This window comes from Lissotriton helveticus, chromosome 2_2 (genome assembly GCF_964261635.1).
Source record: "Lissotriton helveticus chromosome 2_2, aLisHel1.1, whole genome shotgun sequence".
Classification (NCBI taxonomy): Eukaryota; Metazoa; Chordata; class Amphibia; order Caudata; family Salamandridae; genus Lissotriton; species Lissotriton helveticus.
In genome coordinates, this window is record NC_136060.1 from 328,670,081 (window position 1) to 328,695,569 (window position 25,489).

At 46.3% G+C, this 25,489-nt stretch overlaps 1 protein-coding gene across 1 annotated transcript in view; it reads left to right on the forward strand.

Annotated features, from left to right (window-relative positions):
• Positions 1 to 25,489, forward strand: part of ZBTB49 (zinc finger and BTB domain containing 49) — a 201,524-nt gene that overhangs the window by 1,609 nt on the left and 174,426 nt on the right. Inside the window, exon 2 of the mRNA XM_078678479.1 lies at positions 25,287 to 25,459. Coding sequence (XP_078534605.1) covers positions 25,308 to 25,459 — 152 coding nt within the window. The 5' untranslated portion in view covers positions 25,287 to 25,307. The remainder of the gene's footprint in view (positions 1 to 25,286; positions 25,460 to 25,489) is intronic.

Sequence of the window (25,489 nt, forward strand, 5' to 3'; positions counted from 1 at the left end):
CGAGGATTATGCTTCTCTATCTTTAATGAAGCTCACAGCAGCCAATGAAAACGCTTGCTTTTCATTAAAAACGTTAAACAACTACACATCCCATGATGACTAGCCCCAAGGCACGCCCCCCAAGTCCATAAGAGGCCTCTGCCTGCCGCCATCTTCCTCTTTCTTTAGGCGAACAGCTCCAAACACAACTTGGAGAACTTGGTAACTCCTCCAACGTGGAAGAAACAACTTTTCCTGGAGTATTATCCTTGCAGTCGTCGACGATCAGTCACCCTTCTTATCTGAGCCTGCAATAAAGGATATGAGACCGTAACCACCATAACCACTGGGTGGGCAAGCATTTATACATAACATGCCGGGTGGGATAATCCTCGCCTCCGTGTCCTTAATAGAATTGCAAATTCTTGTCGCGAATGCTAGCAAATTTGTGATTCTATTGCAGGACCGGAGGCTTCAGATTATGCTTGTTTAACGCTTATTAAAAACAACAGAGGTAATATCCCCCACCGGCTTATAATAGTAAGTTTTGAAGGTCGATTCTGACGACCAATCTGCACTACGCATGATATCTTGTATGCTAGAACCTAACATAAATGACTTAGACGCCATGGCTCCTCTAACTGAATGAGCCCCAAAAATGGTGATATCCACCCCGGCTTCTTTCATGACATAACGAAGCCATCTGGCAATGGTGGCTGCTGCCACCGCTTTCAAAGGTTTTTGTATGGCAATCAACAACTGATAACAGCCCTGCGGTCTATAAGCCGCTGTACATTCCTCATAGGTTTTCAAACATTTTACAACACATAACTTATCATTCTCTTGAAAAGCATTATACGAAATATGACGAGATAATGTCTTGGTGCGTCCTGAAATGGAAAAAGAAACTCCTTCCAGAGTAAATACTCTACCTGTAAGCTCCAGCGCTCGCACGTCCGATGACCTCCTGCACGCCGATAGGCAGAGTAACATGGCCAACTTAGCTGACAACTGCTTTCTGGATAAAAGTGAGTTAATCGGCCATTTGTTAAAAAGTTCTAAAACCAAAGACACGTCCCACAACCCAGTGTATTTGGGTTTCGGTGGGTTAGCCACCCTTATTCCTTTAAGCAATTTGCACACCACTGGATGCATACCTATTGGTTTTCCATCCAGCTGAGCATGGCCTGCTGAGATGGCTGACCTAAAATTATTGACCGACCTGTAGGCCAAACCCTCGGAAGCCTTATCCGTTAAGAAATTCAGCACGTGGGATAATTCTGCCCACTCGGGATCCAGATGTCGTTCCATGCACCAATCCATCCAGTTCTTCCAGGCCGAGGAGTATCGTAAAATGCAATTCTTTCACTTCCAGTACCTGAATGCATTTCATTTTATGCAGACACACATTTTGGCGTCGTTATCGAGACTCGAACCCAGATCCCCAGGTCCGAGGTCGAGCGCCCTAGCCGTTATGCCAACTCCTCTCCTGCAGAAAACGCTATGACTGTCAGTTTGGGATTCGCGCCGCGACATGCAGCCCAAACGCGACTGAAATCCTACTAAAAAGGAGCCCAAATTCAGCGCGTTTGGATGCACGTCGCGGCCGAGAGCCACCCGGACCCTACTCGCGTCATTGGCCTATGAGGGACGCCAATGCGCATGCGCGAGACGCGCCTACGGGGAAATCAGCCGGGAGAAGGCTCCAAGTGTATATTTCGGTGCCCGTCTGCCCCCGGTCAACGACCGTCGCTACCGCACGCCACTAGGCGAGTTTGACGCCACAGAGGAATGATTCTAGAGTCGCTAGGCGCCGCGACGCTAGCGAACAAGCACAACACACTCCCTGAAGTCCCAGTCACCCCACAAGCAGGTAAACTCGATAGACCAACATACGCATTAACAATTGTATGTTATAGCGGGCAATTATAACCACTCGTTAATCACTTTAACATATCTTAGCCCCTCATTAATCACATAAACATGAGCAATATATGCCAACAGCAGAGGGAGGTAACAAAGTGCACTTAGCTCTTGCTGTGAGCAGCAAAGAAAGAGGAAGATGGCGGCAGGCAGAGGCCTCTTATGGACTTGGGGGGCGTGCCTTGGGGCTAGTCATCATGGGATGTGTAGTTGTTTAACGTTTTTAATGAAAAGCAAGCGTTTTCATTGGCTGCTGTGAGCTTCATTAAAGATAGAGAAGCATAATCTGAAGCCTCCGGTCCTGCAATAGAATCCAAGTGGCACAGTGAGCAAGGGACCCACGTCTGGGCATACCCATCCTATTTATAGTGAAAAGTGCTACGCAAACAAATGATGGACGCAATGCTGAATAAATCATACATTCACCCCCAGTCAATCGATCTGTGTTAAATCCATCGTTCTTTTGCTCACCATGCCACCCGAGTTTAGACCCAGCCATATGCAAATCAGCCTTGACCTTGTGCCTCATGGGAACAGTCCAGACTGTTTTTTTTGGCTTGGTCTGCTGCCAAGGGAAATATGGAGCATTTACCCCCTACAGGCACCAACAGTCCTTTTCTGCTCTGTTGCGTATGTTTGAATAGTTTGAAGCCTCATTGCTATGCTTCGGCTGTTAGCTTTATGGACATTTCAGCTTTTCTTTTTTTTTTCTCACATTTTTCACTTTTCTTTCCCTGTCCTCTTTCTTCGGCCCCCGTTGTGGATGAGTAAATGCCCTTCTGTGCCTCTCTGGTCTCACCAAACCAGGGTTTCATGGTCTTCAACAGTCTCACCCAAAGATGGCGCCTTTGAGACAAGCGTGCCTCAGCCGTACTCATTCCCCTGAGGGAAAACAACCAATTGCTACATGTATTCTTTTATCTTACCTGAGTACTTTTAGACGAATACTGTTAGAGTTAAAATTACTTTACATCCGAAAAAGTGGTGTTGCTCCAGTTTATTCTTTTGATTGATGTGGCACGTACTGCAAGTCTCGTTTTATGATCTTTGGTGGATTAATTGAGAAGGGCAATATTTTAATTCATTAGCCTCACATGGAGAAATTAGCACTATGATTAACATTCGGTGGGGTTTTGCTTCCTCACCCTCGCGCCACTTCCGTCGCTCTTGTAGGCCTTTGCTCTCGCCCGAGTCTCGTGCCCAACTAAGGAAAAGTCAGAACTTGTTCGCGCGCAGCTCGCACTAATGAAAAGCAGTTCAGGTGTCATCAAGTTGGAGTAATAAATATCTTGCGGCTGCCAACGATGTTTCGTGGAACTGCTTGGAAGAACAGTTCCAGGGCAGTTTTGGGTGTGCGACAAAATACCTCCCCGAATGTTTATTGAGAAGTCCACCCAGGTGAAGGTGAGATTGTTCAATCTGTCTTCAGTATTACGTTTGAAATTGTCTGATATCCCCAAATGAAATGAGTGACTTTCGTCTCACCTCTTTTTCCAGTCAGCAGCATTATACATGCTTCTAACTCTGTAAATGCTTAGGTGAAGAAACATTTGACCTTCAAAACAGGAGAACAGCAGTCAACAGAAATCTCAAGGTGTCCTAAGCCATGAATTAGTCGATCACTCTGTCCTCGATTTTTAGGTCTCGCCTAGCTATCGCGTAAGCAATCGCTATGCGGGAGACTTAGTAAGGGGCACCAGAAAATTCTCCCAAAGACCTTTGGAATGCGGTTTATGGCCAGTGCATGTGAGGCATTCAAGCGCGAAGCTGGCATCTGGCATCGGGCTTGAAAGCAGCAGACTGCTTTCGCCAGCGCGCGCTCGGCCTCACTTCCTGCTCCCCGTCTTACAACAATTAACTTTCGTTATCGCTCGCACCCCATATGCTCGTTCCCCCCCCACCCTTCCTTTGATGTCCACTTTTCTTGTTGTTTACAAACCATTGCGTTGGTTCAATCGCTCACAATTTCTGATTAGAAAACACGCACGCCCGCATGACTGCCCTTCTTCCTGTTTTCACCATTCATTCATACTGTTTGTGACTAAGAACCCGAAACGCACTCACCCTGAGTATGGAATGCGCACACTGTCGCAGCAGAGCGTGCGCACACTGATACGAGAGCATGCATACTCTAGTATCAAAGCAATTACACTGCTGCACGCCTCACACTGCTGCACGCCTCACATTGCTGCACATCTCACACTGCTGCACGCCTCACACTGCTGCACGCCACACTGCTGCACTACTCAACCTGCTGCACACTGCCGCACGCCTCACACTGCTACATGACACTGCTGCACGCCTCACACTGCTGCATGCTGCACACTGCCGCACGCCTCACACTGCTGCACGCCTCACACTGCTGCACGCCTCACACTGCTGCACGCCTCACACTGCTGCACGCCTCACACTGCTGCATGCTGCACACAGCTGCACCCCACACACAGCTGCACGCCACATACAGCTGCACACCACACACAGCTGCACGCCACACACTGCTGCATGCCACACACTGCTGCACGCCTCACACTGCTGCATGCTGCACACTTCCGCACGCCTCACACTGCTGCACGCCTCACACTGCTGCATGCTGCACACTGCTTCACGCCACACACTGCTGCACGCCACACACTGCTGCACTCCACACACTGCTGCACGCCACACACTGCTGCACACCACACACTGCTGCACGCCACACACTGCTGCATGCCACACACTGCTGCACGCCTCACACTGCTGCACGCCTCACACTGCTGCACGCCTCACACTGCTGCACGCCTCACACTGCTGCACGCCTCACACTGCTGCACGCCTCACACTGCTGCACGCCTCACACTGCTGCACGCCTCACACTGCTGCATGCTGCACACAGCTGCACCCCACACACAGCTGCACGCCACACACAGCTGCACGCCACACACAGCTGCACGCCCCACACTGCTGCACGCCACACACTGCTGCACGCCTCACACTGCTGCATGCTGCACACTTCCGCACGCCTCACACTGCTGCACGCCTCACACTGCTGCATGCTGCACACTGCTGCACACTGCTGCACGCCACACACTGCTGCACTCCACACACTGCTGCACTCCACACACTGCTGCACTCCACACACTGCTGCACGCCACACACTGCTGCATGCCACACACTGCTGCACGCCACACACTGCTGCATGCCACACACTGCTGCATGCCACACACTGCTGCATGCCACACACTGCCGCACGCCACACACTGCCGCACGCCTCACACTGCCGCACGCCTCACACTGCTGCACACCTCACACTGCTGCACGCCTCACACTGCTGCACGCCTCACACTGCTGCACGCCTCACACTGCTGCACGCCTCACACTGCTGCACGCCTCACACTGCTGCACGCCACACACTGCTGCACGCCACACACTGCTGCACGCCTCACACTGCTGCATGCTGCACACTTCCGCACGCCTCACACTGCTGCACGCCTCACACTGCTGCATGCTGCACACTGCTGCACACTGCTGCACGCCAAACACTGCTGCACGCCACACACTGCTGCACGCCACACACTGCTGCACGCCACACACTGCTGCACGCCACACACTGCTGCACGCCACACACTGCTGCACGCCACACACTGCTGCACGCCACACACTGCTGCACGCCACACACTGCTGCACGCCACACACTGCTGCACGCCACACACTGCTGCATGCCACACACTGCCGCACGCCACACACTGCCGCACGCCTCACACTGCCGCACGCCTCACACTGCCGCACGCCTCACACTGCCGCACGCCTCACACTGCCGCACGCCTCACACTGCCGCACGCCTCACACTGCTGCACGCCACACACTGCCGCACGCCTCACACTGCCGCACGCCTCACACTGCTGTACGCCTCACACTGCTGCACGCCTCACACTGCTGCACGCCTCACACTGCTGCACGCCTCACACTGCTGCATGCTGCACACTGCTGCATGCTGCACACTGCTGCACGCCACGCACTGCTGCACGCCACGCACTGCTGCACGCCACGCACTGCTGCACGCCACGCACTGCTGCACGCCACGCACTGCTGCACGCCACGCACTGCTGCACGCCACACACTGCTGCACGCCACACACTGCTGCACGCCACACTCTGCTGCACGCCTCACCCTGCTGCACGCCTCACGCTGCTGCACGCCTCACACTGCTGCACGCCTCACACTGCTGCATGCTGCACACTGCTGCATTACTCACACTGCTACATGCTGCATACTGCTGCACGACTCACACTGCTGCACGCCTCACACTGTTTCACGCCTCACACTGCTGCACGCCTCACACTGCTGCACGCCTCACACTGCTGCACGCCTCACACTGCTGCACGCCTCACACTGCTGCACGCCTCACACTGCTGCACGCCTCACACTGCTGCACGCCTCACACTGCTGCACGCCTCACACTGCTGCACGCCTCACACTGCTGCACGCCTCACACTGCTGCACACTGCTGCACGCTGCACACTGCTGCATGCCTCACACTGCTGCACACCTCACACTGCTGCATGCCTCACACTGCTGCACGCCTCACACTGCTGAATGCCACACAACACCACCACATCACTCAGGGACACCACCACATCACTCAGGGACACCACCACATCACTCAGGGACACCACCACATCACTCAGGGACACCACCACATCACTCAGGGACACCACCACATCACTCTAGGACACCCCCACATCACTCTAGGACACCCCTACATCACTCTAGGACACCCCCACATCATTCAGGGACACCCCAACATCACTCTAGGACACCCCCACATCACTCTAGGACACCCCCACATCACTCTAGGACACCCCCACATCACTCTAGGACACCCCCACATCACTCTAGGACACCCCCACATCACTCAGGGGCACCCCCACATCACTCAGGGACACCCCCACATCACTCTGGGACACCCCCACATCACTCTGGGACACCGCCACATCACTCTGGGACACCACCACATCACTCTGGGACACCACCACATCACTCTGGGACACCACCACATCATTCTGGGACACCACCACATCACTCTGGGACACCACCACATCACTCAGCCCAACCACATTATCACTCAGCACCACAACAGCATCACTCAGCACCACAACAGCACTGTCCTTGCTTGCTACCAACAAGCATTGCCATAGCCAATAGGACTCGCATTAGGAAAGTGTAAGCTATTGGCTTTGTGAATAAGTGCTAATAATTTATATATTTTCAAAGCCAGCCCATATTAAAAAAAATTGTAATTTATAATACCAGTAGCTCACACTTTCCTAATGCGAGACCTATTGCATTGCAAATGCTTGTTTAAAGTTTTTGTGGAAATTGTGGTTTTGCATTATAATGGTAAAATCCAAACTACATGAACCAGAATGACAAGACTAAAATAAGGTCTGAAAAAATATACTCACATTGGCCAAGGAAGTACTTAAGAGCCCTGTCTGACCATGAAATGGGAAGTATAGGCCTAAGAAAACACGATTTCAAAACTATCCTTTTTAGGTTGAGCATTCGAGACCTCTTGTATATACTTTAGTACATACTTATATGTGTATGTACTTTGTGGGCTCGGGAGATCAGCCCTAGGACATGTATACTTCCGCTTAGGGACTTTTTTTTCTGTTCAACTGCCTCTATTTAACTGTCTGATAGAAAATGACCAGTAGAGGTCAGTAGAAAACAGAATTGCTTTCTGCTTGTTCAACTGCCTCTATTTAACTGTCTTGATAGAAAATGACCAGTGGATGTCAGTAAAATACCAGAATTGCTTTCTGCTGAGGGACTTTTTTTATTTTTCTGGCAACTGCGTCTATTTAACTTTCTTGATAGAAATCAACCAGCAGATGTCAGTGAAATACCAGAATCACTTTAGTATTCTCTAGATTCCAGTCCATAGAAATTGTCTTCCACGAGCACCCGTAGACAATAATATTTTTTTCACTGAATCACTACTGGAAGTCGGGTACCCTGCCCAGCCAAAGCTATTTTTATGATTTGAACCTCAAAACAATACACAACAAGCATTGGCATAGCCAATGGGTCTCGCCTTTGGGACCTTATAAGTGTTTTGTCAGAGCTATTGTCTTTGTTAATGTGTTTAAGCTATGTTGAGTATGAGTTGTGTGGCTGCTAAAGCAATAAATGGCCAATTCAAACCACTGAACGAATATATTGGCATAGTTAATTTTCCAGCCTTGGATAAGGCCGTCCAAAATGACCGGTGAGGTCATCAGCAGTGGTTTGGCATAGTCATGGGGGAAGACATTTTATTCTCATTTTCCAAAAACCCAAGGGAGAAACAGCATTGTAATTAATAGGCAAAAACAGCTGGCAACAAAAACTTTATGCAATTCCCCAGGCGTATTTTCTTTACTGCATAAACCTGCTACCCAACTGACAGGCACAGACATACATTGGTCAGCAAAACAAACATTTACAGAGTTCTTGAGTGAGATGTATGCAGTGGCAAGCCCTGAACAAGCATTGGCATAGCCAATAGGTCTCGCTTTTGGGACCTTATAAGTGTTTAGCCATGCAGCAGTTGATGTTGTTGCACTAAGGATATTGGGCTGCATAACTAAATACTTATACGTTCCCAAAAGCGAGACCTATTGGCTATGCTAATCCTTGTTTTTAAAGTCTTTAGACTTTAAATGCATGCATTCACGATCCCAGGTGTGCCAAGCTTAGGGTCTCAGAGAATAGCCTTACGGGGATGACTGTTTTTAAATCTTTGGACTCTTTGTACATTTTACATAGAATTTGTACCCAGTCAGTGCTCATCTTCTTTTATATCATTGTGTGCCTTTAAATCCTTTTAGCGATAATTTCCAAGTCTAACGCCTCCTTTTATGTAGCTAATCACAAAGAGTTAATTCTTATTCATTCACATTATTTTTGTAGCTGGCACAGCGTCTCGTCTCCTCCAGTAATTCTATGTGTTTGAATACTCAGTGTTCCCTAGTAATCATCTGTTCTCTCTTCATTTGATTTCAACTTCCTAATGACACACTCCAAAATTATCAGTCAAAACTATATTCTTTAAGCCTATCAATTCAATTTCTATAGAGCATTGTTTGTATTGTAGGCTAGACGTTGTTATTTTGAAGCAATATCAGTGGCGATCAACTGTACATACATATTAGTTTTGTGTTAACATAATTAATTTTAACTGAAGTGAAATAGATGTGTGCTATAAAGTTACTGATTCACAACAATTTACATTGTTAAAGTTGAAAGTTATTTTATTTTGTACCGTAATTCTACAGTTGCCTTTTCCAAGCATTGAAAATCACAATTGTTACTAATACACACTGTAACCAAAGCTCACTGTATTCACCTCAAAAGAATGGAAGGCGTACTGGAAGTCAAACTTTAGACATTCATACCATCCAGTTGTCATAAGTGAACAATTAATTCTTTGAGCCAATATTCTGTTTTCAATTGAACAGAATGTATCACTTCAAATCCTTGGGTGGCACATACATATAATATTATTTCTATATAAAATCAACTTAAATAGTTAGGAGAGGTGAGGTTTCCGGGTGTAGAAATATTTGCAATTGCACCGCAGCTCGGGGGCACACTGGCCGAGTGTAACCTTGCGCTTTATAAATGTGCCTATTTTTATTATTACTGCATGTTTTGTAACCCGTCTGGTTGTGTTGGAACGAAGTAAGCTAACTTTGATATTACGATTCCTTCTTAATCCGAACAATGGCTGATTCTTGAACGGTTCTAGTCCTGAGAAAGTGTTCCAGAATTTTTGATGATGGTCTTCATTTGTTGCTCCATTAGAAGTTGTAACACAGCCCGAGCAGTCTATGTCATTGGTTCAGTACCATGCAGACGGTTCAGTACCATGCAGACCATGCCTTGTATTCTGGGACTTTTGTTGTCCTGTGCTTTGACTGTTGGTGCTTTATCCGAGAACAGGAGGCTGGAATCCTTTCCAGAATAAACTACCATCTTCTATCTTTCACGGCACGTATATTAATTCAACCCTATACCCTCTAGCACCTTTGGACTTCAACTCTGTCTTTTAACTGAGATTTTACATTATGGTATAATGTGATTTTTCTACCTGATTTCGACACCTTTCTTCATACAGATGATTATGCGAGGCTCTGATTTTGTTTAGTTCTTCTTTACATAAATTTGGGAGTTGCTTAGCAGTTTGCGCTATCCAAGCCGTGAGCGCTTACCTATTGCCAGGAGCGCCCTACAAGCTGCTGCCTGATCCTACCACATGCTGTCTCCGGCTGCTGCACTTTGTTTCACGAGCGGTGCATCATTAGATGCGGGTGGCTTGTGTTCACATCTAGGCTTGTGCAACTGCATACGCTACGTTTGTCTACGTACGTGGGTCCTCCCACGTGCGTTTTGGAAAGCTAGTGTGCTGCATACTGCTGTTACGTGACCGTACACAGTCTCCATTCTGTGGCATATGTTCATTCTTCTACAATATGTTATCATATGTGTATTGAGAAATTCGTCAGCCTCACGCTGTTGTTACGTGGCGGTACTCGGACTCTATATTTTTCTCCTTTTCTGGAAATATGTTATCCTCTGTGTTACTACAAAGAAGGATTGAGAAAGGGAAATCTTAGATCTTGTCCGCCAGACTGGAGCATAATTAAAGTTGACTGGTTTGAAAAAAGGAAAATTGAAAGATACTGCTGTTGTACCTGTACAAGTAGAAGTTCCCACTTTTGTGATGTCCTCTAACTTGTGGGAATCCAAGGGAATTCTTCTTGCATGTTTTGTACCCCGTCTGGTTGTGTTGGAACGAAGTAAGCTAACTTTGATATTACGATTCCCTCGACCCCTCACAGTCTGGCTTCCGAGCGAACCACAGCACCGAGACCGCCCTCATCGCTGCCACCGACGACATACGAACTCTGATGGACAACGGAGAAACAGCGGCCCTCATCCTCCTGGACCTCTCCGCAGCTTTCGACACTGTCTGCCACCGCACCCTAGTACAGCGCCTCGGCAACATCGGAATCCAGGACAAGGCACTGGAATGGATCACCTCCTTCCTCGACGGAAGAACACAGAGAGTCCGCCTACCACCGTACAAGTCAGAGGCCACCAAAGTCATCTGCGGCGTCCCTCAAGGATCCTCACTGAGCCCCACCCTCTTCAACGTCTACATGAGCCCCCTCGCGGCTATCGCACGCCAACACAACCTCAACATAATCTCCTACGCCGACGACACCCAGCTGATCCTCTCCCTGATCAACGATCCCGCCACCGCCAGAGCCAACCTGCACGAAGGGATGAGAGAGGTAGCCGAATGGATGACGACCAGCCGCCTGAAACTGAACTCGGACAAGACGGAGGTCCTCATCCTGGGCTCCTCGCCCTCCGCCTGGGACGACTCCTGGTGGCCCCCCGCCCTGGGCAACGCACCCAAACCGACGGACCACGCACGCAACCTGGGCTTCATCCTGGACTCCTCCCTCTCCATGACCAGACAAGTAAACGCCGTCTCCTCGTCTTGCTTCAACATCCTGCGCATGCTACGCAAGATCTTCCGGTGGATCCCCACCGAGACGAGGAAGACGGTCACCCAGGTCCTCGTCACCAGCCGACTGGACTACGGCAACGCCCTCTACGCCGGAACCACCGCCAAGCTCCAGAAGAGACTCCAGCGGATCCAGAACGCCTCGGCCAGACTCATCCTCGACATCCCCCGACGCAGCCACATCTCCGGACACCTGAGAGATCTGCACTGGCTCCCGGTCAACAAGAGAATCACCTTCCGTCTCCTCACCCACGCACACAAAGCCCTACACGACCAAGGCCCGAGCTACCTCAACAACCGGATCAACTTCTACACCCCCAAGCGCCTCCTCAGATCAACCAGCCACGCCCTCGCCGCCGTCCCCCGCATCCGAAGAGCGACAACAGGAGGAAGGTCCTTCTCCTACCTGGCCGCCAAGACCTGGAACTCACTCCCAACCGACCTGCGCCTGACCCAAGACCACCTCTCCTTCAGGAAGAAGCTCAAGACCTGGCTGTTCGAGCAGTAACGGCACCCCCCCCCCCCATCCCAGCGCCTTGAGACCCTACGGGTGAGTAGTGCGCTCTAAAAATGACATGATTGATTGATTGATTGATTAATACAAACAATGGCTGATTCTTGAACGGTTCTAGTCCTGAGACAGTGTTCCAGATTTTTTGATGTTGGTCTTAGTTTGTTGCTCCATTAGAAGTTGTAACACAGCCCGAGCGGTCTATGTCATTGGTTAAATACCATGCAGACGGTTCAGTACTATGCAGACCATGCCTTGTATTCTGGAACTTAATATGGTTCTGTTGTCCTGTGATTTGACTGTTGGTGCTTTATCTGAGAACAGGAGGCTGGAATCATTTCCAGAATAAACTAGCATCTTCTATCTTTCACGGCACGTATATTAATTCAACCCTATACCCTCTAGCACCTTTGGACTTCAACTCTGTCTTTTAACTGAGATTTTACTTTATGGTACAATGTGGTTTTTCTTCCTGATTTTGACGACTTTCTTCATACGGACGATTATGCGAGGCTTCGATTTTGTTTAGTTCTTCTTTACATAAATTTGAGAGTTGTTTAGCAGTTTGCGCTATCCCAGCCGTGAGCGCTTACCTATTGCCACGAGCGCCCTACAAGCTGCTGCCTGATCCAACCACATGCTGTCTCCGGCTGCTGCACTTTGTTTCACAAGTGGTGCATCATGAGATGCTAGTGGCTTGCGTTCACATCTAGGCTTGTGCAACTGCATACGCTACGTTTGTCTACGTACGTGGGTCATCATGTGTGCGTTTTGGAAAGCTAGTGTGCTGCACACTGCTGTTACGTGACAGTACGCAGTCTCCATTCTGTGGCATATGTTCATTCTTCTGCAATATGTCATCACATGTGAATTGAGAAATTAGTCAACCCCACGCTGTTGTTACGTGGCGGGACTAAAACTCTATTTTTTTTCTCCTTTTCTGGAAATGTGTTATCCTCTGTGTTACTACAAAGAAGGATTGAGAAAGGGAAATCCTAGATCTTATCCACCAGACTGGAGCTTAATTAAAGTTGACTGGATTGAAAAAAAGGAAAAATTGAAAGATACTTCCCTGAAACACTTTTACATGTGGACCTTTAAGTCCTCCAGTACACGCAGGAAGGAATTGCTGCAGCATTGCAGAGACTACAATTGGTATTTGCCCAGTTATAGGCTCATTTAGTTTCAGATTGCTTATGTAATGCAATTGCATTTTGTTATTCTACAATTTTTTCCCACATGTTCTGCTGTGTATCACTGAATTCGAGTAGCATATCGGATACTGGGGATCTTGTCTATTTATTTGTGTGAATTGTGTTATCCTGTGATATTCAGTCATGCAAAATATTTCCCCTCCTCCATTTTTTGTCTGCCCACGCCTGGTAAACCAGTGCTAAAATGATAAAAGTGGAATAAATCATTTAATAATTATTTGAAAGTTGTCGGTGCGACAATGCCACTGTGGGATTTATTGTACCATGTATCCAGAGGGCACATCAGATGTGCCCCCTGAATCCCTACCAACCCAGGTGTGGTCTCTGACCTACTGTAGTCAGCCAGCCATCACCAGACCTATTTCTAGACCCAAGGGTAGAGAGCCCGTCCTCTCTGGGACCAGAAACAATGCACATCCTGGGCAAAAGTGTTGTGCCTCCGCCCCCAGGATTGTGGGTTGTGTGTGTGTGGTTGTGTGTGTGTGTGGTTGTGTGTGGGGGGGTTGTGTGTGTGTGGGGGGGGGTTGTGTGTGTGTGTGGGGGGGGTTGTGTGTGGGGGGGGTTGTGTGTGTGGGGGGGTTGTGTGTGTGGGGGGGTTGTGTGTGTGGGAGGGGTTGTGTGTGTGGGGGGGTTGTGTGTGTGTGTTGTGTGTGGGGTGTTGTGTGTGTGGGGGGGGGTTGTGTGTGTGGGGTGGTTGTGTGTGTGTGTGCTGGATCGTGTGTGTGTGGGGAGGGTTGTGGGGGGGTTGTGTGTGTGAGGTTGTGTCTGTGTGTGGGGGGTTGTGTGTGGGGCGTTGTGTGTGTGTGTGTGAGGTTGTGTCTGTGTGGGGCGTTGTGTGTGTGGGGGGTTGTGTGTGTGTGGGGGTTGTGTGGTTGTGTGTGTGTGGTTGTGTGTGGTTATAGTGGGGTTGTGTGTGGGGTTGTGTGTGTGTGTGTGTGGGGTTGTGTGTGTGTGGAGTTGTGTGTGTGTGTGTGGAGTTTTCTAGAGTGAGGGCAATAGATAGATAGAGTGAGGGCGATAGATAGAGTGAGGGCGATAGATAGATAGATAGATCGAGTGACGGAGATAGATGGTTGTGGTTGTGTGTGTGGTTGTAGTTGTGTGTGGTTGTGTGTGTATGTGGGGTTGTGTGTGTGTGTGGTTGAGTGTGTGGTTGAGTGTGTGGTTGAGTGTGTGCTTGTGTGTGTGCTTGTGGTTGTTTGTGTTTGCTTGTGTGTTGGGGTTGTGTGTGTGGGGGGTTGTGTGTGTGGGTGTGTGTGTGTGTGTGGGTGTGTGTGGGGTTGTGTGTGGAGGGGTTGTGTGTGTGTTTGGAGGGGTTGTGTGTGGGTGTGTGTGGGGGTTTTTGTGTGTGTGGGGTTGTGTATGGAGGGGTTATGTGTGTGTGGAGGGGTTGTGTGTGTGTGGGGGAGGGTGTGTGGGGGGTGTGGGGTGTGGGGGTGGGGTTGTGTGTGGGGTTGTGTGTGTGTGTGGGGTGTTGTGTGTGTGTGTGTGGAGTTGGGTGTGTGTGTGGGGGGGTTGTGTGTGTGTGGAGTTGTGTGTGTGTGGTTGTTGTGGGGTTGTGTGTGTGTGTGGGGTTGTGTGTGGGCTTCGCTCAGCGAGACCTAAAAAGGGCTATATGCATCAAGTTAAAACAAATAGGTGTCTTCCTCCATCTGTTCAGCACAGAACAATGACATTCCACAAGAATACTGCTTTCACATACATCTTCCAGAAGTACCCGGATGCACATATTGACTAGAATACTAGAAAACCACCGACATATGGGCCACAGTTACTATGTCAGCATTTCCAAACAGATCTAGAATGGCAACAGAGCAACTCTGTTTCAAAGAGAACAAGTGGTCCCCAGCATAAACAAAGTCGTTTTGGCGAATTAATATATAGACCACAATGGGCTACTATATAGTATACAAAATCCCTTACCCAGCCGGGCAGGGAATCTTTATTCAATTAATAATCTATTCTGATGTCTGAATGCAATAGGTAACCGAAGACATCAAGGTTACTGTAAGGCACAGTCCTGTGCCATACATAGAGGAGGAAGTAAAGAAGACAGTAAGTACAAACAATATCAGGCAAACAAAGTGAGCTAGCAGGCCACTGACATCACTTGAAATCAACAGTGTGACCTAGAGTTAACCAACCATACTCTAATACAATAAATTATAAATATGGGACACTCTTAAAACAGTCGACGAACGTTTCGATCCCAAGCTCAATTATAAGGGGATCATCTTCAGGACTTTCTTAATCACAACTTTTGCCTGAATATAACCTTTTCACATAAAACCGCCAGAGTTATATCTGTTATTGGGTTTTTTGGACTTTTCAGGTGTCTTCAGTAGTTAGGACACTAGCACAACATCCATGTTTTTGAGGGTTGGAATTTCAAGCTGGACTTCAATTGCGACCTGCAGGTATGCGATTTCGGTCGTTGCGCGGATTTTGGAGGTACTGATTGGACTCTTAGAATCTAATTCCACAGGATTGGGAAAGCTAGTCCCATTGATTTTGTGTTTACAGAAAGGAATTTTTCGCGCTGAAACCACTTCTATGGAGGAAGTCTTCGTTGAAGTATAGTGGGTATTAACTAAGACTCAATATCGATGGATTCGGATCTCCCTTTATAAATTGTGGAATTCCGATCTGTTTAGCTGCAGTGGAAGTAATAAACACTGTGATACGGGAACCACACGCTGGTATCCTCCGTGGGGGCCCAAAAATTGGAGGTCTCCTCGAGGTACCGGTGGTTTGGCGTGCATCAATGGCGCGTTGTGCTCCGCAGGATTGCAATTCCTTTCTGTAAACACAAAATCAATGGGACTAGCTTTCCCAATCCTGTGGAATTAGATTCTAAGAGTCCAATCAGTACCTCCAAAATCCGCGCAACGACCGAAATCGCATACCTGCAGGACGCAATTGAAGTCCAGCTTGAAATTCCAACCCTCAAAAACATGGATGTTGTGCTAGTGTCCTAACTACTGAAGACACCTGAAAAGTCCAAAAAACCCAATAACAGATATAACTCTGGCGGTTTTATGTGAAAAGGTTATATTCAGGCAAAAGTTGTGATTAAGAAAGTCCTGAAGATGATCCCCTTATAATTGAGCTTGGGATCGAAACGTTCGTCGACTGTTTTAAGAGTGTCCCATATTTATAATTTATTGTATTAGAGTATGGTTGGTTAACTCTAGGTCACACTGTTGATTTCAAGTGATGTCAGTGGCCTGTTAGCTCACTTTGTTTGCCTGATATTGTTTGTACTTACTGTCTTCTTTACTTCCTCCTCTATGTATGGCACAGGACTGTGCCTTACAGTAACCTTGATGTCTTCGGTTACCTATTGCATTCAGACATCAGAATAGATTATTAATTGAATAAAGATTCCCTGCCCGGCTGGGTAAGGGATTTTGTATACTATATAGTAGCCCATTGTGGTCTATATATTAATTCGCCAAAACAACTTTGTTTATGCTGGGGACCACTTGTTCTCTTTGAAATAATTGATACCCACGGTCCCAGGCCATTTATTGGGTTCCCCTTGTTCTTTCTAAAATAAACAGAGCAACTCTGAGCAGGTTAACTTATGGATGAGCAACAAGTATTGAAATTAGACCAGGAAAGATATATTTTAATCTTTGAGGCAATACCAAATCCGATCTAGAGCACTGATATTTCTTCTACCCCATGCCCAGGCACGACAGCACTTACAGAAACTAATATGCGTATTAGTATAAACTGTTTCTCTTATTGGTGGGCCAAGAATGATGTGCGTATGCTTGGACCATTTCACTGAAAACGGTAGAATAGAAAACCACCTATATAAATCTGCAGTTTAAAAGCTCCATTACAAAGTCTCAGTCACTTCTATGAAACCTCTTCTGTTGTCTTATTCCATCGAGGTAACTGTCGCTAGTTGACAACACATGCAAGAACTAACATGACTAAAGATTTTACTGATAATACAAATTTACAGTTTTGAATAAAGCAAAATCGCTCTTACTAGGATTATTTTTTCAGAAAGGTTTCCTTAAGAGAAGAACGACAGATTGGGGAACAGAAACAAGTCATTACAGCAGTGAGGAATATCTTTTTTAAACAAGCAGGAAGTGGGATAAGGGAGGGGGTGGCAAATGGTGAGCACTTTCGCGGCCGCTTTGATGTTCTCAGTGGCCGCGCTGCTCACTGAGAACATCAAAGCGGCCGCGAAAGTCCTCCCAAAAGCTGCAGGCAGACAAATGGTGCGCGCGCCCGGCGCACATGCACTGTACCCGATCCGCCTGCAGACTTCGGGAGCCTTTTTGAGAGCCCTTACTTAACTCTCGCGTTGGCTCAGCCAGACCTAAAAATTGGGGGAGCAAAGGCCATTGCCCATGGGGCAGCTCCCACCTCCCTGGGATCAAGTGGTAGATCCCTGCTTGGGGATGATCGCCCTCCTGCAGCAATCCCCAAGTAGGGGTCCTCCAGGGAAGGGTACCATTGGAAAGGGCAGATTCTTCCTTTCCCAATGACACATCTCCTGTGTGTTTCGATGCTGAGAATGCACTGTGATTAAATTTAAACAATGGTTGTTTAAATTTAATTGTATTGCCCAGGTTCTGAGGGATACTGGGTCACCCCACGGTGATTTATATTGGAGAATGCACTGTGAGCATCGAAGTAGAGAAAGTGAAATGAGGCGATCGGCTCATTTCACTTTCACTTTGATGCGATCGGCTCATTTCACTTTCACTTTCAGTGTTATGACGTCAGCATGCCCTGCGCGCGATCACCATTACACTGAGCAGAAAAAAATGCCTTGGCTGGCTGGTGAAGCCATCCTCATCTCCAGAGGTTGAAAAATAAACAAGCATTTGGAATGCAATAGCTCTCACACTTGCAAGAGTTTGAGCTATTGGCATTGTATATGAAAATGCGTTTTTAGGTCTTGTGTTTGGCAGCGCACACGCTGTCTAAGCGAGACTTATAATAATCTCTGTGATGACTTGTCTTTCTAGATATTCTGGTTCCATGTTGGAACCTAGTGTTTGGAACCATTTGTCACCAAGGTTCCCATTACTGTGAATTCCAGGACTGTCAGTTGTTAGCTGACTGTTGGCTGGGGCTGAATAAACTACACTTGCTTATCTGAACTACTTGGACTCCCTCAGCTTTATTACACTGGCGACGTTTGAGGAAAGGTCTGAGTGTGCAAATCAGCCTCAACAACAGGTATAAAGTAAAAAGAAGGAAAAAACACCCACTTGGCTGCTGTCTGGAAGAAAGAAAGTGGATTGGCATCTTCAGAGGAGGATTACAGCAAAACGAAGGTAGCGCTGTAAATATTGAAGAGAATGACCAAAACGCGGCGAAAATCGGCAAAGGTAGACTCTTTTCTTTGATTTAATAAGGAAAGGGAGAAAAAACGGAGTTTGAGTGTGAAGTTCGATTTTCGTGGGCAAATTCCCATAGAAAAAAGACTGTTTGTTGGAGGAAAGTGGCAGACATCTTTGAATGGGAGCGTTTTAAAGAAAAAAGAAACAAGCCCGATCAGCCGAAGAAAGAAGTCTAATCGCTGTGTGGCGGGCATTTTGGGTCAGTCTAAAAAAAAAAAAAACAAGGCCAATCGACTTAAGAAAAAACACCGAGTGCACTTCTGGAGTTGGTGGCGGCCATTTTGAATTTTTTTTTGTCGTTTTTCGAGTTTGTAAAGAAGAAGACATCGAGGGAGACAGGAAATTCGGCGTTTCGACTAAAAAAAACAGTATTTTGGGAAATGACATTATAGGAGTTCATTTTGGGGGATAAAAACAGTATTGTTGAAAAAGTGGAAAGTGGAAAAGAAGGAGGAGTAAAGCCGAAGGAGCATTGGACTAAGGGACATAAGCTGGAAAAGCGACTGGAAGTGTTGATGAGACTAAACAATTGCAACTGAGTGGGTGACTACAAGCCTGTCAACGGTGATAGGCACACTCTATCAGGGAAGGGTGGAGGTATTTTGATGGTGAATTATAAAAGTAGAAAAAGTCAAGGAATATTGAGGTGAATAGGAGTAGCAAGATGCAGAATGTAACTGCACCTCCTTTCTTTCTGATGGAACCAGGGGAACCACTGATTAGGTGGAAAAAGTGGAAGAAAATATTTGAAAACTATGCGAGGGTGTGTGGTGCGAATTTGAGTGGCGAAAGGAAGCATGCATTATTAATGCATTGTCTGGGAGGAGAAGGTCAGGAAATTCTGGAGACACTTCCAGTTCTCTCACATGCTGATCAAAGAGGATTGAATGAGTATGAGGTATGTGCTAGGCAGTTGGACTTGCACTATCTTCCTAAAGTGAGTACCATCATGGAAAGGTACTATTTCGGATTACGAGAACAAGGCAAGGAAGAGAGTGTTGAGGACTACATTACTGCGCTCAGAAAGTTGGCATCAAGTTGCAAGTTTGGGGTTTTGGTAGAAGAACGAATTAGGGATCAGTTTGTTTTGAGGTGTGTGAGTGATAAAATAAGGGAAGAGTTATGGCTAAAAGATGAACCTGCACTAGAAGAAGTAGTAGGCATTGCAAAAAGGGTTGAACACATGTTAAAGTGCGTGGGTGAACTAAGCAAGGAGAAAAAGGATGAAAAGCCAAGTAGTTCTTCAACACAAGAAGTGGTGTGTCAGGCTGTGAAGAGAGCGGATGAGAAGAAGAAAAAAGAAGTGTGTGAGGAGGAAAAATTGAAAGGGGAGGTTGATGGTGGCATTTCTAAAACACAGACAAGTAAGAAATTCACAACTCCTTTTCAAGGAACTTGTTACAGATGTGGGAGGTATGGGCATATGGCAAATGCGAGAGAGTGTCCTGCCCTTAAATTCAATTGCAATGTGTGTGGAAGAAAGGGACACATTGGTAGAGATTGCAGAACAAGAGTAGGGAGAGAAATGAAGACCGAGACCAAGTTAGTTAGCTTTCAGATTAATGATGATGTGGTGGAACACCCTTCTGATTATGTGTTGATAGGAGAAGCACGTGTGTTGATGAAATTTGATTCTTGCTCACATGTCACCTTCATTTCAAACGAAGTGTTTGAGAATGCGTTCGGAAAGAATAAGTCCTTGTGTAAACCGGATATAAGACCAACAGGTTATCAAGAACATCCCATAAAAATAATGGGTTACTTTTTTGACTGCATTGAATATAAGGGAAGGTATACAGAAGCAAAAGTTTATGTGGTAAACAGGGGAGACAACTTGTTGAGTTGGTCTCATCAAGCAAGGTTGGGGGTGAGTCTCAATCCTAATGCTCGTCCAGTTATTCAAGTTCAGGCTGTAGACAATGTAGAGAACAAGTTTATAAAGAACTTTAAAGAGTTATTCAGTGAAAAACTAGGATGCATAAAGGGTTACAATCACAACATAAAGCTGAAGTTGGGTGCGGTACCTGTTGCTGCTAAAGTAAGGCGCATTCCAATTTGTGTAAAAAATGCTGTAGGTAAAGAGATTGAGAAGTTGTTGTCGACTGGGGTTATACAACCAGTAGAAGCAACTGAGTGGCTCGCACCTATTGTGGTCGCGAGGAAGCCTAACAATGAGATTCGGCTGTGTGTTGACCTTCGTGCTTTAAATAAAGAAGTAATAGTTGACAAGTACCCTTTGCCAAACATAGAGGAGTTGGTTTCTACATTAGATGGAGCATGCTATTTTACCACCTTAGACATGGCTTCAGCCTATCACCAAGTTCCACTGAAAGAAGAGTGTCAAGAGCTTACTAGTTTCATTACACCAATGGGTGCATTCAAGTTCTTAAGAATGCCTTTTGGGCTGGTTTCAGCAGCCTCGGTATTCCAGAGAATTATGGAAGATCTGTTCAAAGGAATACCGGGGGTAAGATGTTATCAGGATGATGTTCTCATTTCTGGTAAGAACAAACAGGAACATGATGAGAGGGTTTGCCTAGTGTTGAAGAAAATGTTGGATGTTGGTTTAACTCTGCGTCAGAGCAAGTGCAAGTTTGGTGTCAATGAACTAGATTATTTGGGCCACCACATCTCAAGGAAGGGCATATCTCCAAAAAAAGACCTTGAAGAAACAATTGAAAAGTTGAAGGAACCATGCTCAAAAGAAGAAGTTTCATCGTTTTTGGGCATGGCAGAATTTTATAACAAGTTTGTCAGAAATGTTGCAGATAAGACTGTTAATCTGAGGAAAATCATGTGTAAGAATGCTGTGTTTAATTGGACAGAAGAGTGTAGCAGAGAGTTTGTTCAGGTGAAGATGGATCTGAGGAATGCACCAAATTTGCAGGCGTTTGTTCCAAGGGATCCGACGTTCATTGTTACAGATGCTAGCAGCAAGGGTCTGGGTGCGTTGTTGTTACAGGTGAGGAAGGACAAAGAGGTCCTGATAGCTTGTGCTTCGAGGTGTTTGAAAGGGGCAGAGTTGAATTACTCTGTCATAGAGAAAGAGGCACTAGGTATATATTGGGCTGTGAATAAATTCAGAAAGTTTGTGTGGGGTTCCTCCTTCACTGTCAGGTCGGATCACAAACCACTAAAGGAGGTCTTCGAAAAAAAGGGGCTAGACTCCATCTCTGCAAGGATAAGGCGATGGGTAATTTCCTTGCAGGAGTTTGTGTTCAAGTTTGAGTACATACCTGGGAAAACTAATGTCTCGGCAGATTGTCTGTCAAGGTTGGTAGATGTGGTAGAGAATGGTGAGAAAGCCTTGGCTGACGATTTTGAGGGTGATTTAAAGGTGTGTGACATCACCTTGGGGGCGGTGAAAGAAGATACTTGGAGAGAAGAGCTGGGTAAGGATGAGGAGTTGAAGGAGGTCATTAAATTGCTGGAAGCTGGAAGGTCTCGTTCTTTGAAGAAACCTTGGTCTTTGATTGCCGATGAGTTGGCAGTGGTGGATGGTTTACTCATGAGAGGTACTAGGGTGGTTCCACCAGTTAATCTCAGAAGTATTCTGGTTGACATGTCTCATGAGGGGCACTTGGGTATTTCAAAGACGAAAGAACGCATAAGAATGGACTTCTGGTGGCCGGGTATTGACTTGTTGGTGGAACGCACTGTTAGAGATTGCTCTTCTTGTCAGGCAAGTGATAAAGTTTTGAAGACGAGGTCTTCTCCAATGGTTTGCAGGAGGTTGCCTAGGTCTCCCTGGGATGAAATTGCAGTGGATATTGTGGGGCCTTTACATGGTGAGCACCAAACTCCATTTATGTTGGTTCTATTGGATTTGTATTCTAGATGGGTTGAGGTTAGTTTGGTAAGGGAGATTACAAGCGAGTCTGTTATTTCCTTTTTGGAGTCTGTCTTTAAACGTGAGAGTTTTCCAAACTCCATTCTTTCCGACAATGGACCACAATTTTGTTCAGGGAAAGTTGAGGAGTACCTCAGTAAGTGTGGCATTGTTCACAAGAGAATTTCTTTGTATCACCCTGAGGCGAATGGTGCTTTGGAGAGACTCAACAAAACTTTGAAGGAAAGCATTCAATTAGCAAGGGTCAACAATTCGGACTGGAGAAAGGAGTTACAGAATAGAATTTCAGCATATCGATTCTCTCCTCACTCAACTACAGGAAAAACTCCGTTTGAACTTTTCAAGGGTAGAGCACCTAACACTTACTTATGTCCTGCCTGGATGATTGGAGACAAAGGTGTAAAAAATAATGAGGTGGGGACATGGAGTGAAAGGGAATTGGAACTACAGAGGAAAAGGAAAATATATGTGGATAGAAGAAATTCTGCAAAGGATTCGAAGTTTGTGGTGGGGGAGATAGTAAAGATCAGGGCTCCTGTTGGCTGTCAAAATTGGTCAAAGTTTTCTGTTCCTAGAACCATTGTGAACATTTTCAAAAATGCTGTAAAGACGGAGGATGGTCGTATCTGGAACAATAGTCGTGTTTCTCATTTTGGGGGTAAAGGGAAGTGTGATGATGTTGTTGCTGTTCCTGATCTGCATACTAATTATTCTCGCAAGAGTGTGAGAGTATGCAGGCCTCCTGTTCATTGGCGTGATTATGTCTAGGTAGTTTCTCCTTTTGAGTTCTTTATCTTTCTGTTGCCTACTTCATTGCTGGACGTGTAAACCTGTTTAATGTTTAAGAGGGAGAAGTGTGATGACTTGTCTTTCTAGATATTCTGGTTCCATGTTGGAACCTAGTGTTTGGAACCATTTGTCACCAAGGTTCCCATTACTGTGAATTCCAGGACTGTCAGTTGTTAGCTGACTGTTGGCTGGGGCTGAATAAACTACACTTGCTTATCTGAACTACTTGGACTCCCTCAGCTTTATTACAATCTCTATATTGGCTTCAACTCCGTGTAATTTCTCCTGCTCCTCGCCATTGGTTTAAGTCTAGTATTGCTGTTGTTTTACTGATTTCTGTTGGCTGTTGGCCCTGAGGTTACTTCCTTGTAGTCCCAAGGCATCGGTGTCTAACTACTGTTTCACTCCGCCCTGCTGGCACTTAATTGTGGGAGCGGGTCAGACTCCGGCACGTTCTCGCAATGCTGCCTGCCAGTTGTTTCTGAGTCTGGCTGATGCGTTGTGTGAGAGCAGAAACCATCAGCAGGGGTGTAGACGGAAAGTAATCTGCAAACTATTTCACTGTAATCTAACACACACTGTACAATTGAACGAAAGGCACCCTCACCGGCTACAAATGGCAGCACTGGTGTAAACTGCAGCACGGACCAGGCACACATACAGCAGCAGCACAGCGACTCTATAATTACGTGCGTTTAATAAGTGTTCATAGTGCAGTAGCAGGCACACGCATGATGACTGACCGCCTTTTAATAAAGAGCTTTATATATAGCAGGAAAACGCTTGGCGCTGCAGAACCACAGCTGTTGTCTGTGCACACCAATGCCACTGACCAGAACATCAGGCGTAGTACCACAGGCTGTCACTAGGGGTACCTGGTCCTGCACCCTTTCCTTCTGGAAAGAAATTTCTTTGTGTATTGTGCTACTGCTGGCATAATTTGAAATGGAAACAAGCATTTGCAATGCAAAAGGTCTAGCATTTACCCTAGTTTGAGCTATTAGCATTGTACATGAGAATGCCTTTTATTTATGTTTTGGTTTTTGAAACATAAATAAAACACATTGTCATTTACAATACCAATAGCTTAAACTCGCATAAATGCGAGACCTATTGCATTGCAAATGCTTGTATTTATATGTTTTGAAAACCTGCAAGCGGTGCGTAAACACGCACCTTATACTTATTGTCGTTACTTACAAGAAGCAAGGCTGGCAGTAACAGTGCCTCTTTTACTACCAGCCATGCTTCTCGTAAGCTAGGACTAGAAGTACAAAGTGTGTGTTTACGCACCACTTTCAGGTTTTTAAAAGACATATATAAAAGGCATTGCCATTTACAATGCCAGTAAGTCAAACTCTTGTAAATGTGAGACCTATTGCTATGCAAATGCTTGTTATAAATTGAGATGGTAGCTTTTGCTTTGACTATGGGGCCATAGTGGATGTTCTGTGTGGTTTTGACTGCTTTGAAGGAGTAAAAAGCATACTGCTATTTAGCTCTGCATCTCATGTGGAAGATCAGATCCTTCTTAATGGCTCCTTTTGAGGAGCAAAAACTGGAGTCCAATATGAGAGTTTTAGGGTTGCTCCTTAGAATATTTTGTTTTAATTTTTTTTCTCCATTTTTGGTTAAGTCCGGAGGGTAGTTGATATTGAGTGAGTTGGTTCCTGAAGGGGACAGAGTGGGAGCGTTTGCATTCTTGTGGCCCAAAATCTTTCTATATTGTTGAGTTCAACATTGTTTTCCCTATATTAGGAGAAATGACTAACCCTTAGCAGCTACGTTCCCAGGACATTTATCCACATATTGGTACTTTCACTTTCTTTGTACTATGGCATCTGAGCAGAAGCATGGTGTATAGACTGTGTTGTGGCTCCGGCAGACACGACTTAATATTTCTTTGGGTGCATTTGCAAGCATTTACGAGACATGAATGAGCTCAAGCATTGGCTTAATTAGGGTTCACCTGGATTCTAAATATGCTCTTTGGATTTTTGGATTAATAGGAAAATGTGAAGACTGTGTGGTCTTTCTCTGTTGTTTTGCATAGTATCTGTGTAATTCTGTGCTTATTCATTTGCAGCCTCAAATATGTATTGTTAGGATGGACTCAGTAGCGAGCCACAGCTTGCACCTCCTTCAGCAGCTTCATGAACAGCGCATTCAAGGCCTTCTATGTGACTGTATGTTGGTGGTAAAAGGCGTCTGCTTCAAGGCTCATAAGAATGTTTTGGCAGCTTTCAGCCAGTATTTCCGGTAGGTTGAGAATTATTTCTTTGCTACCTT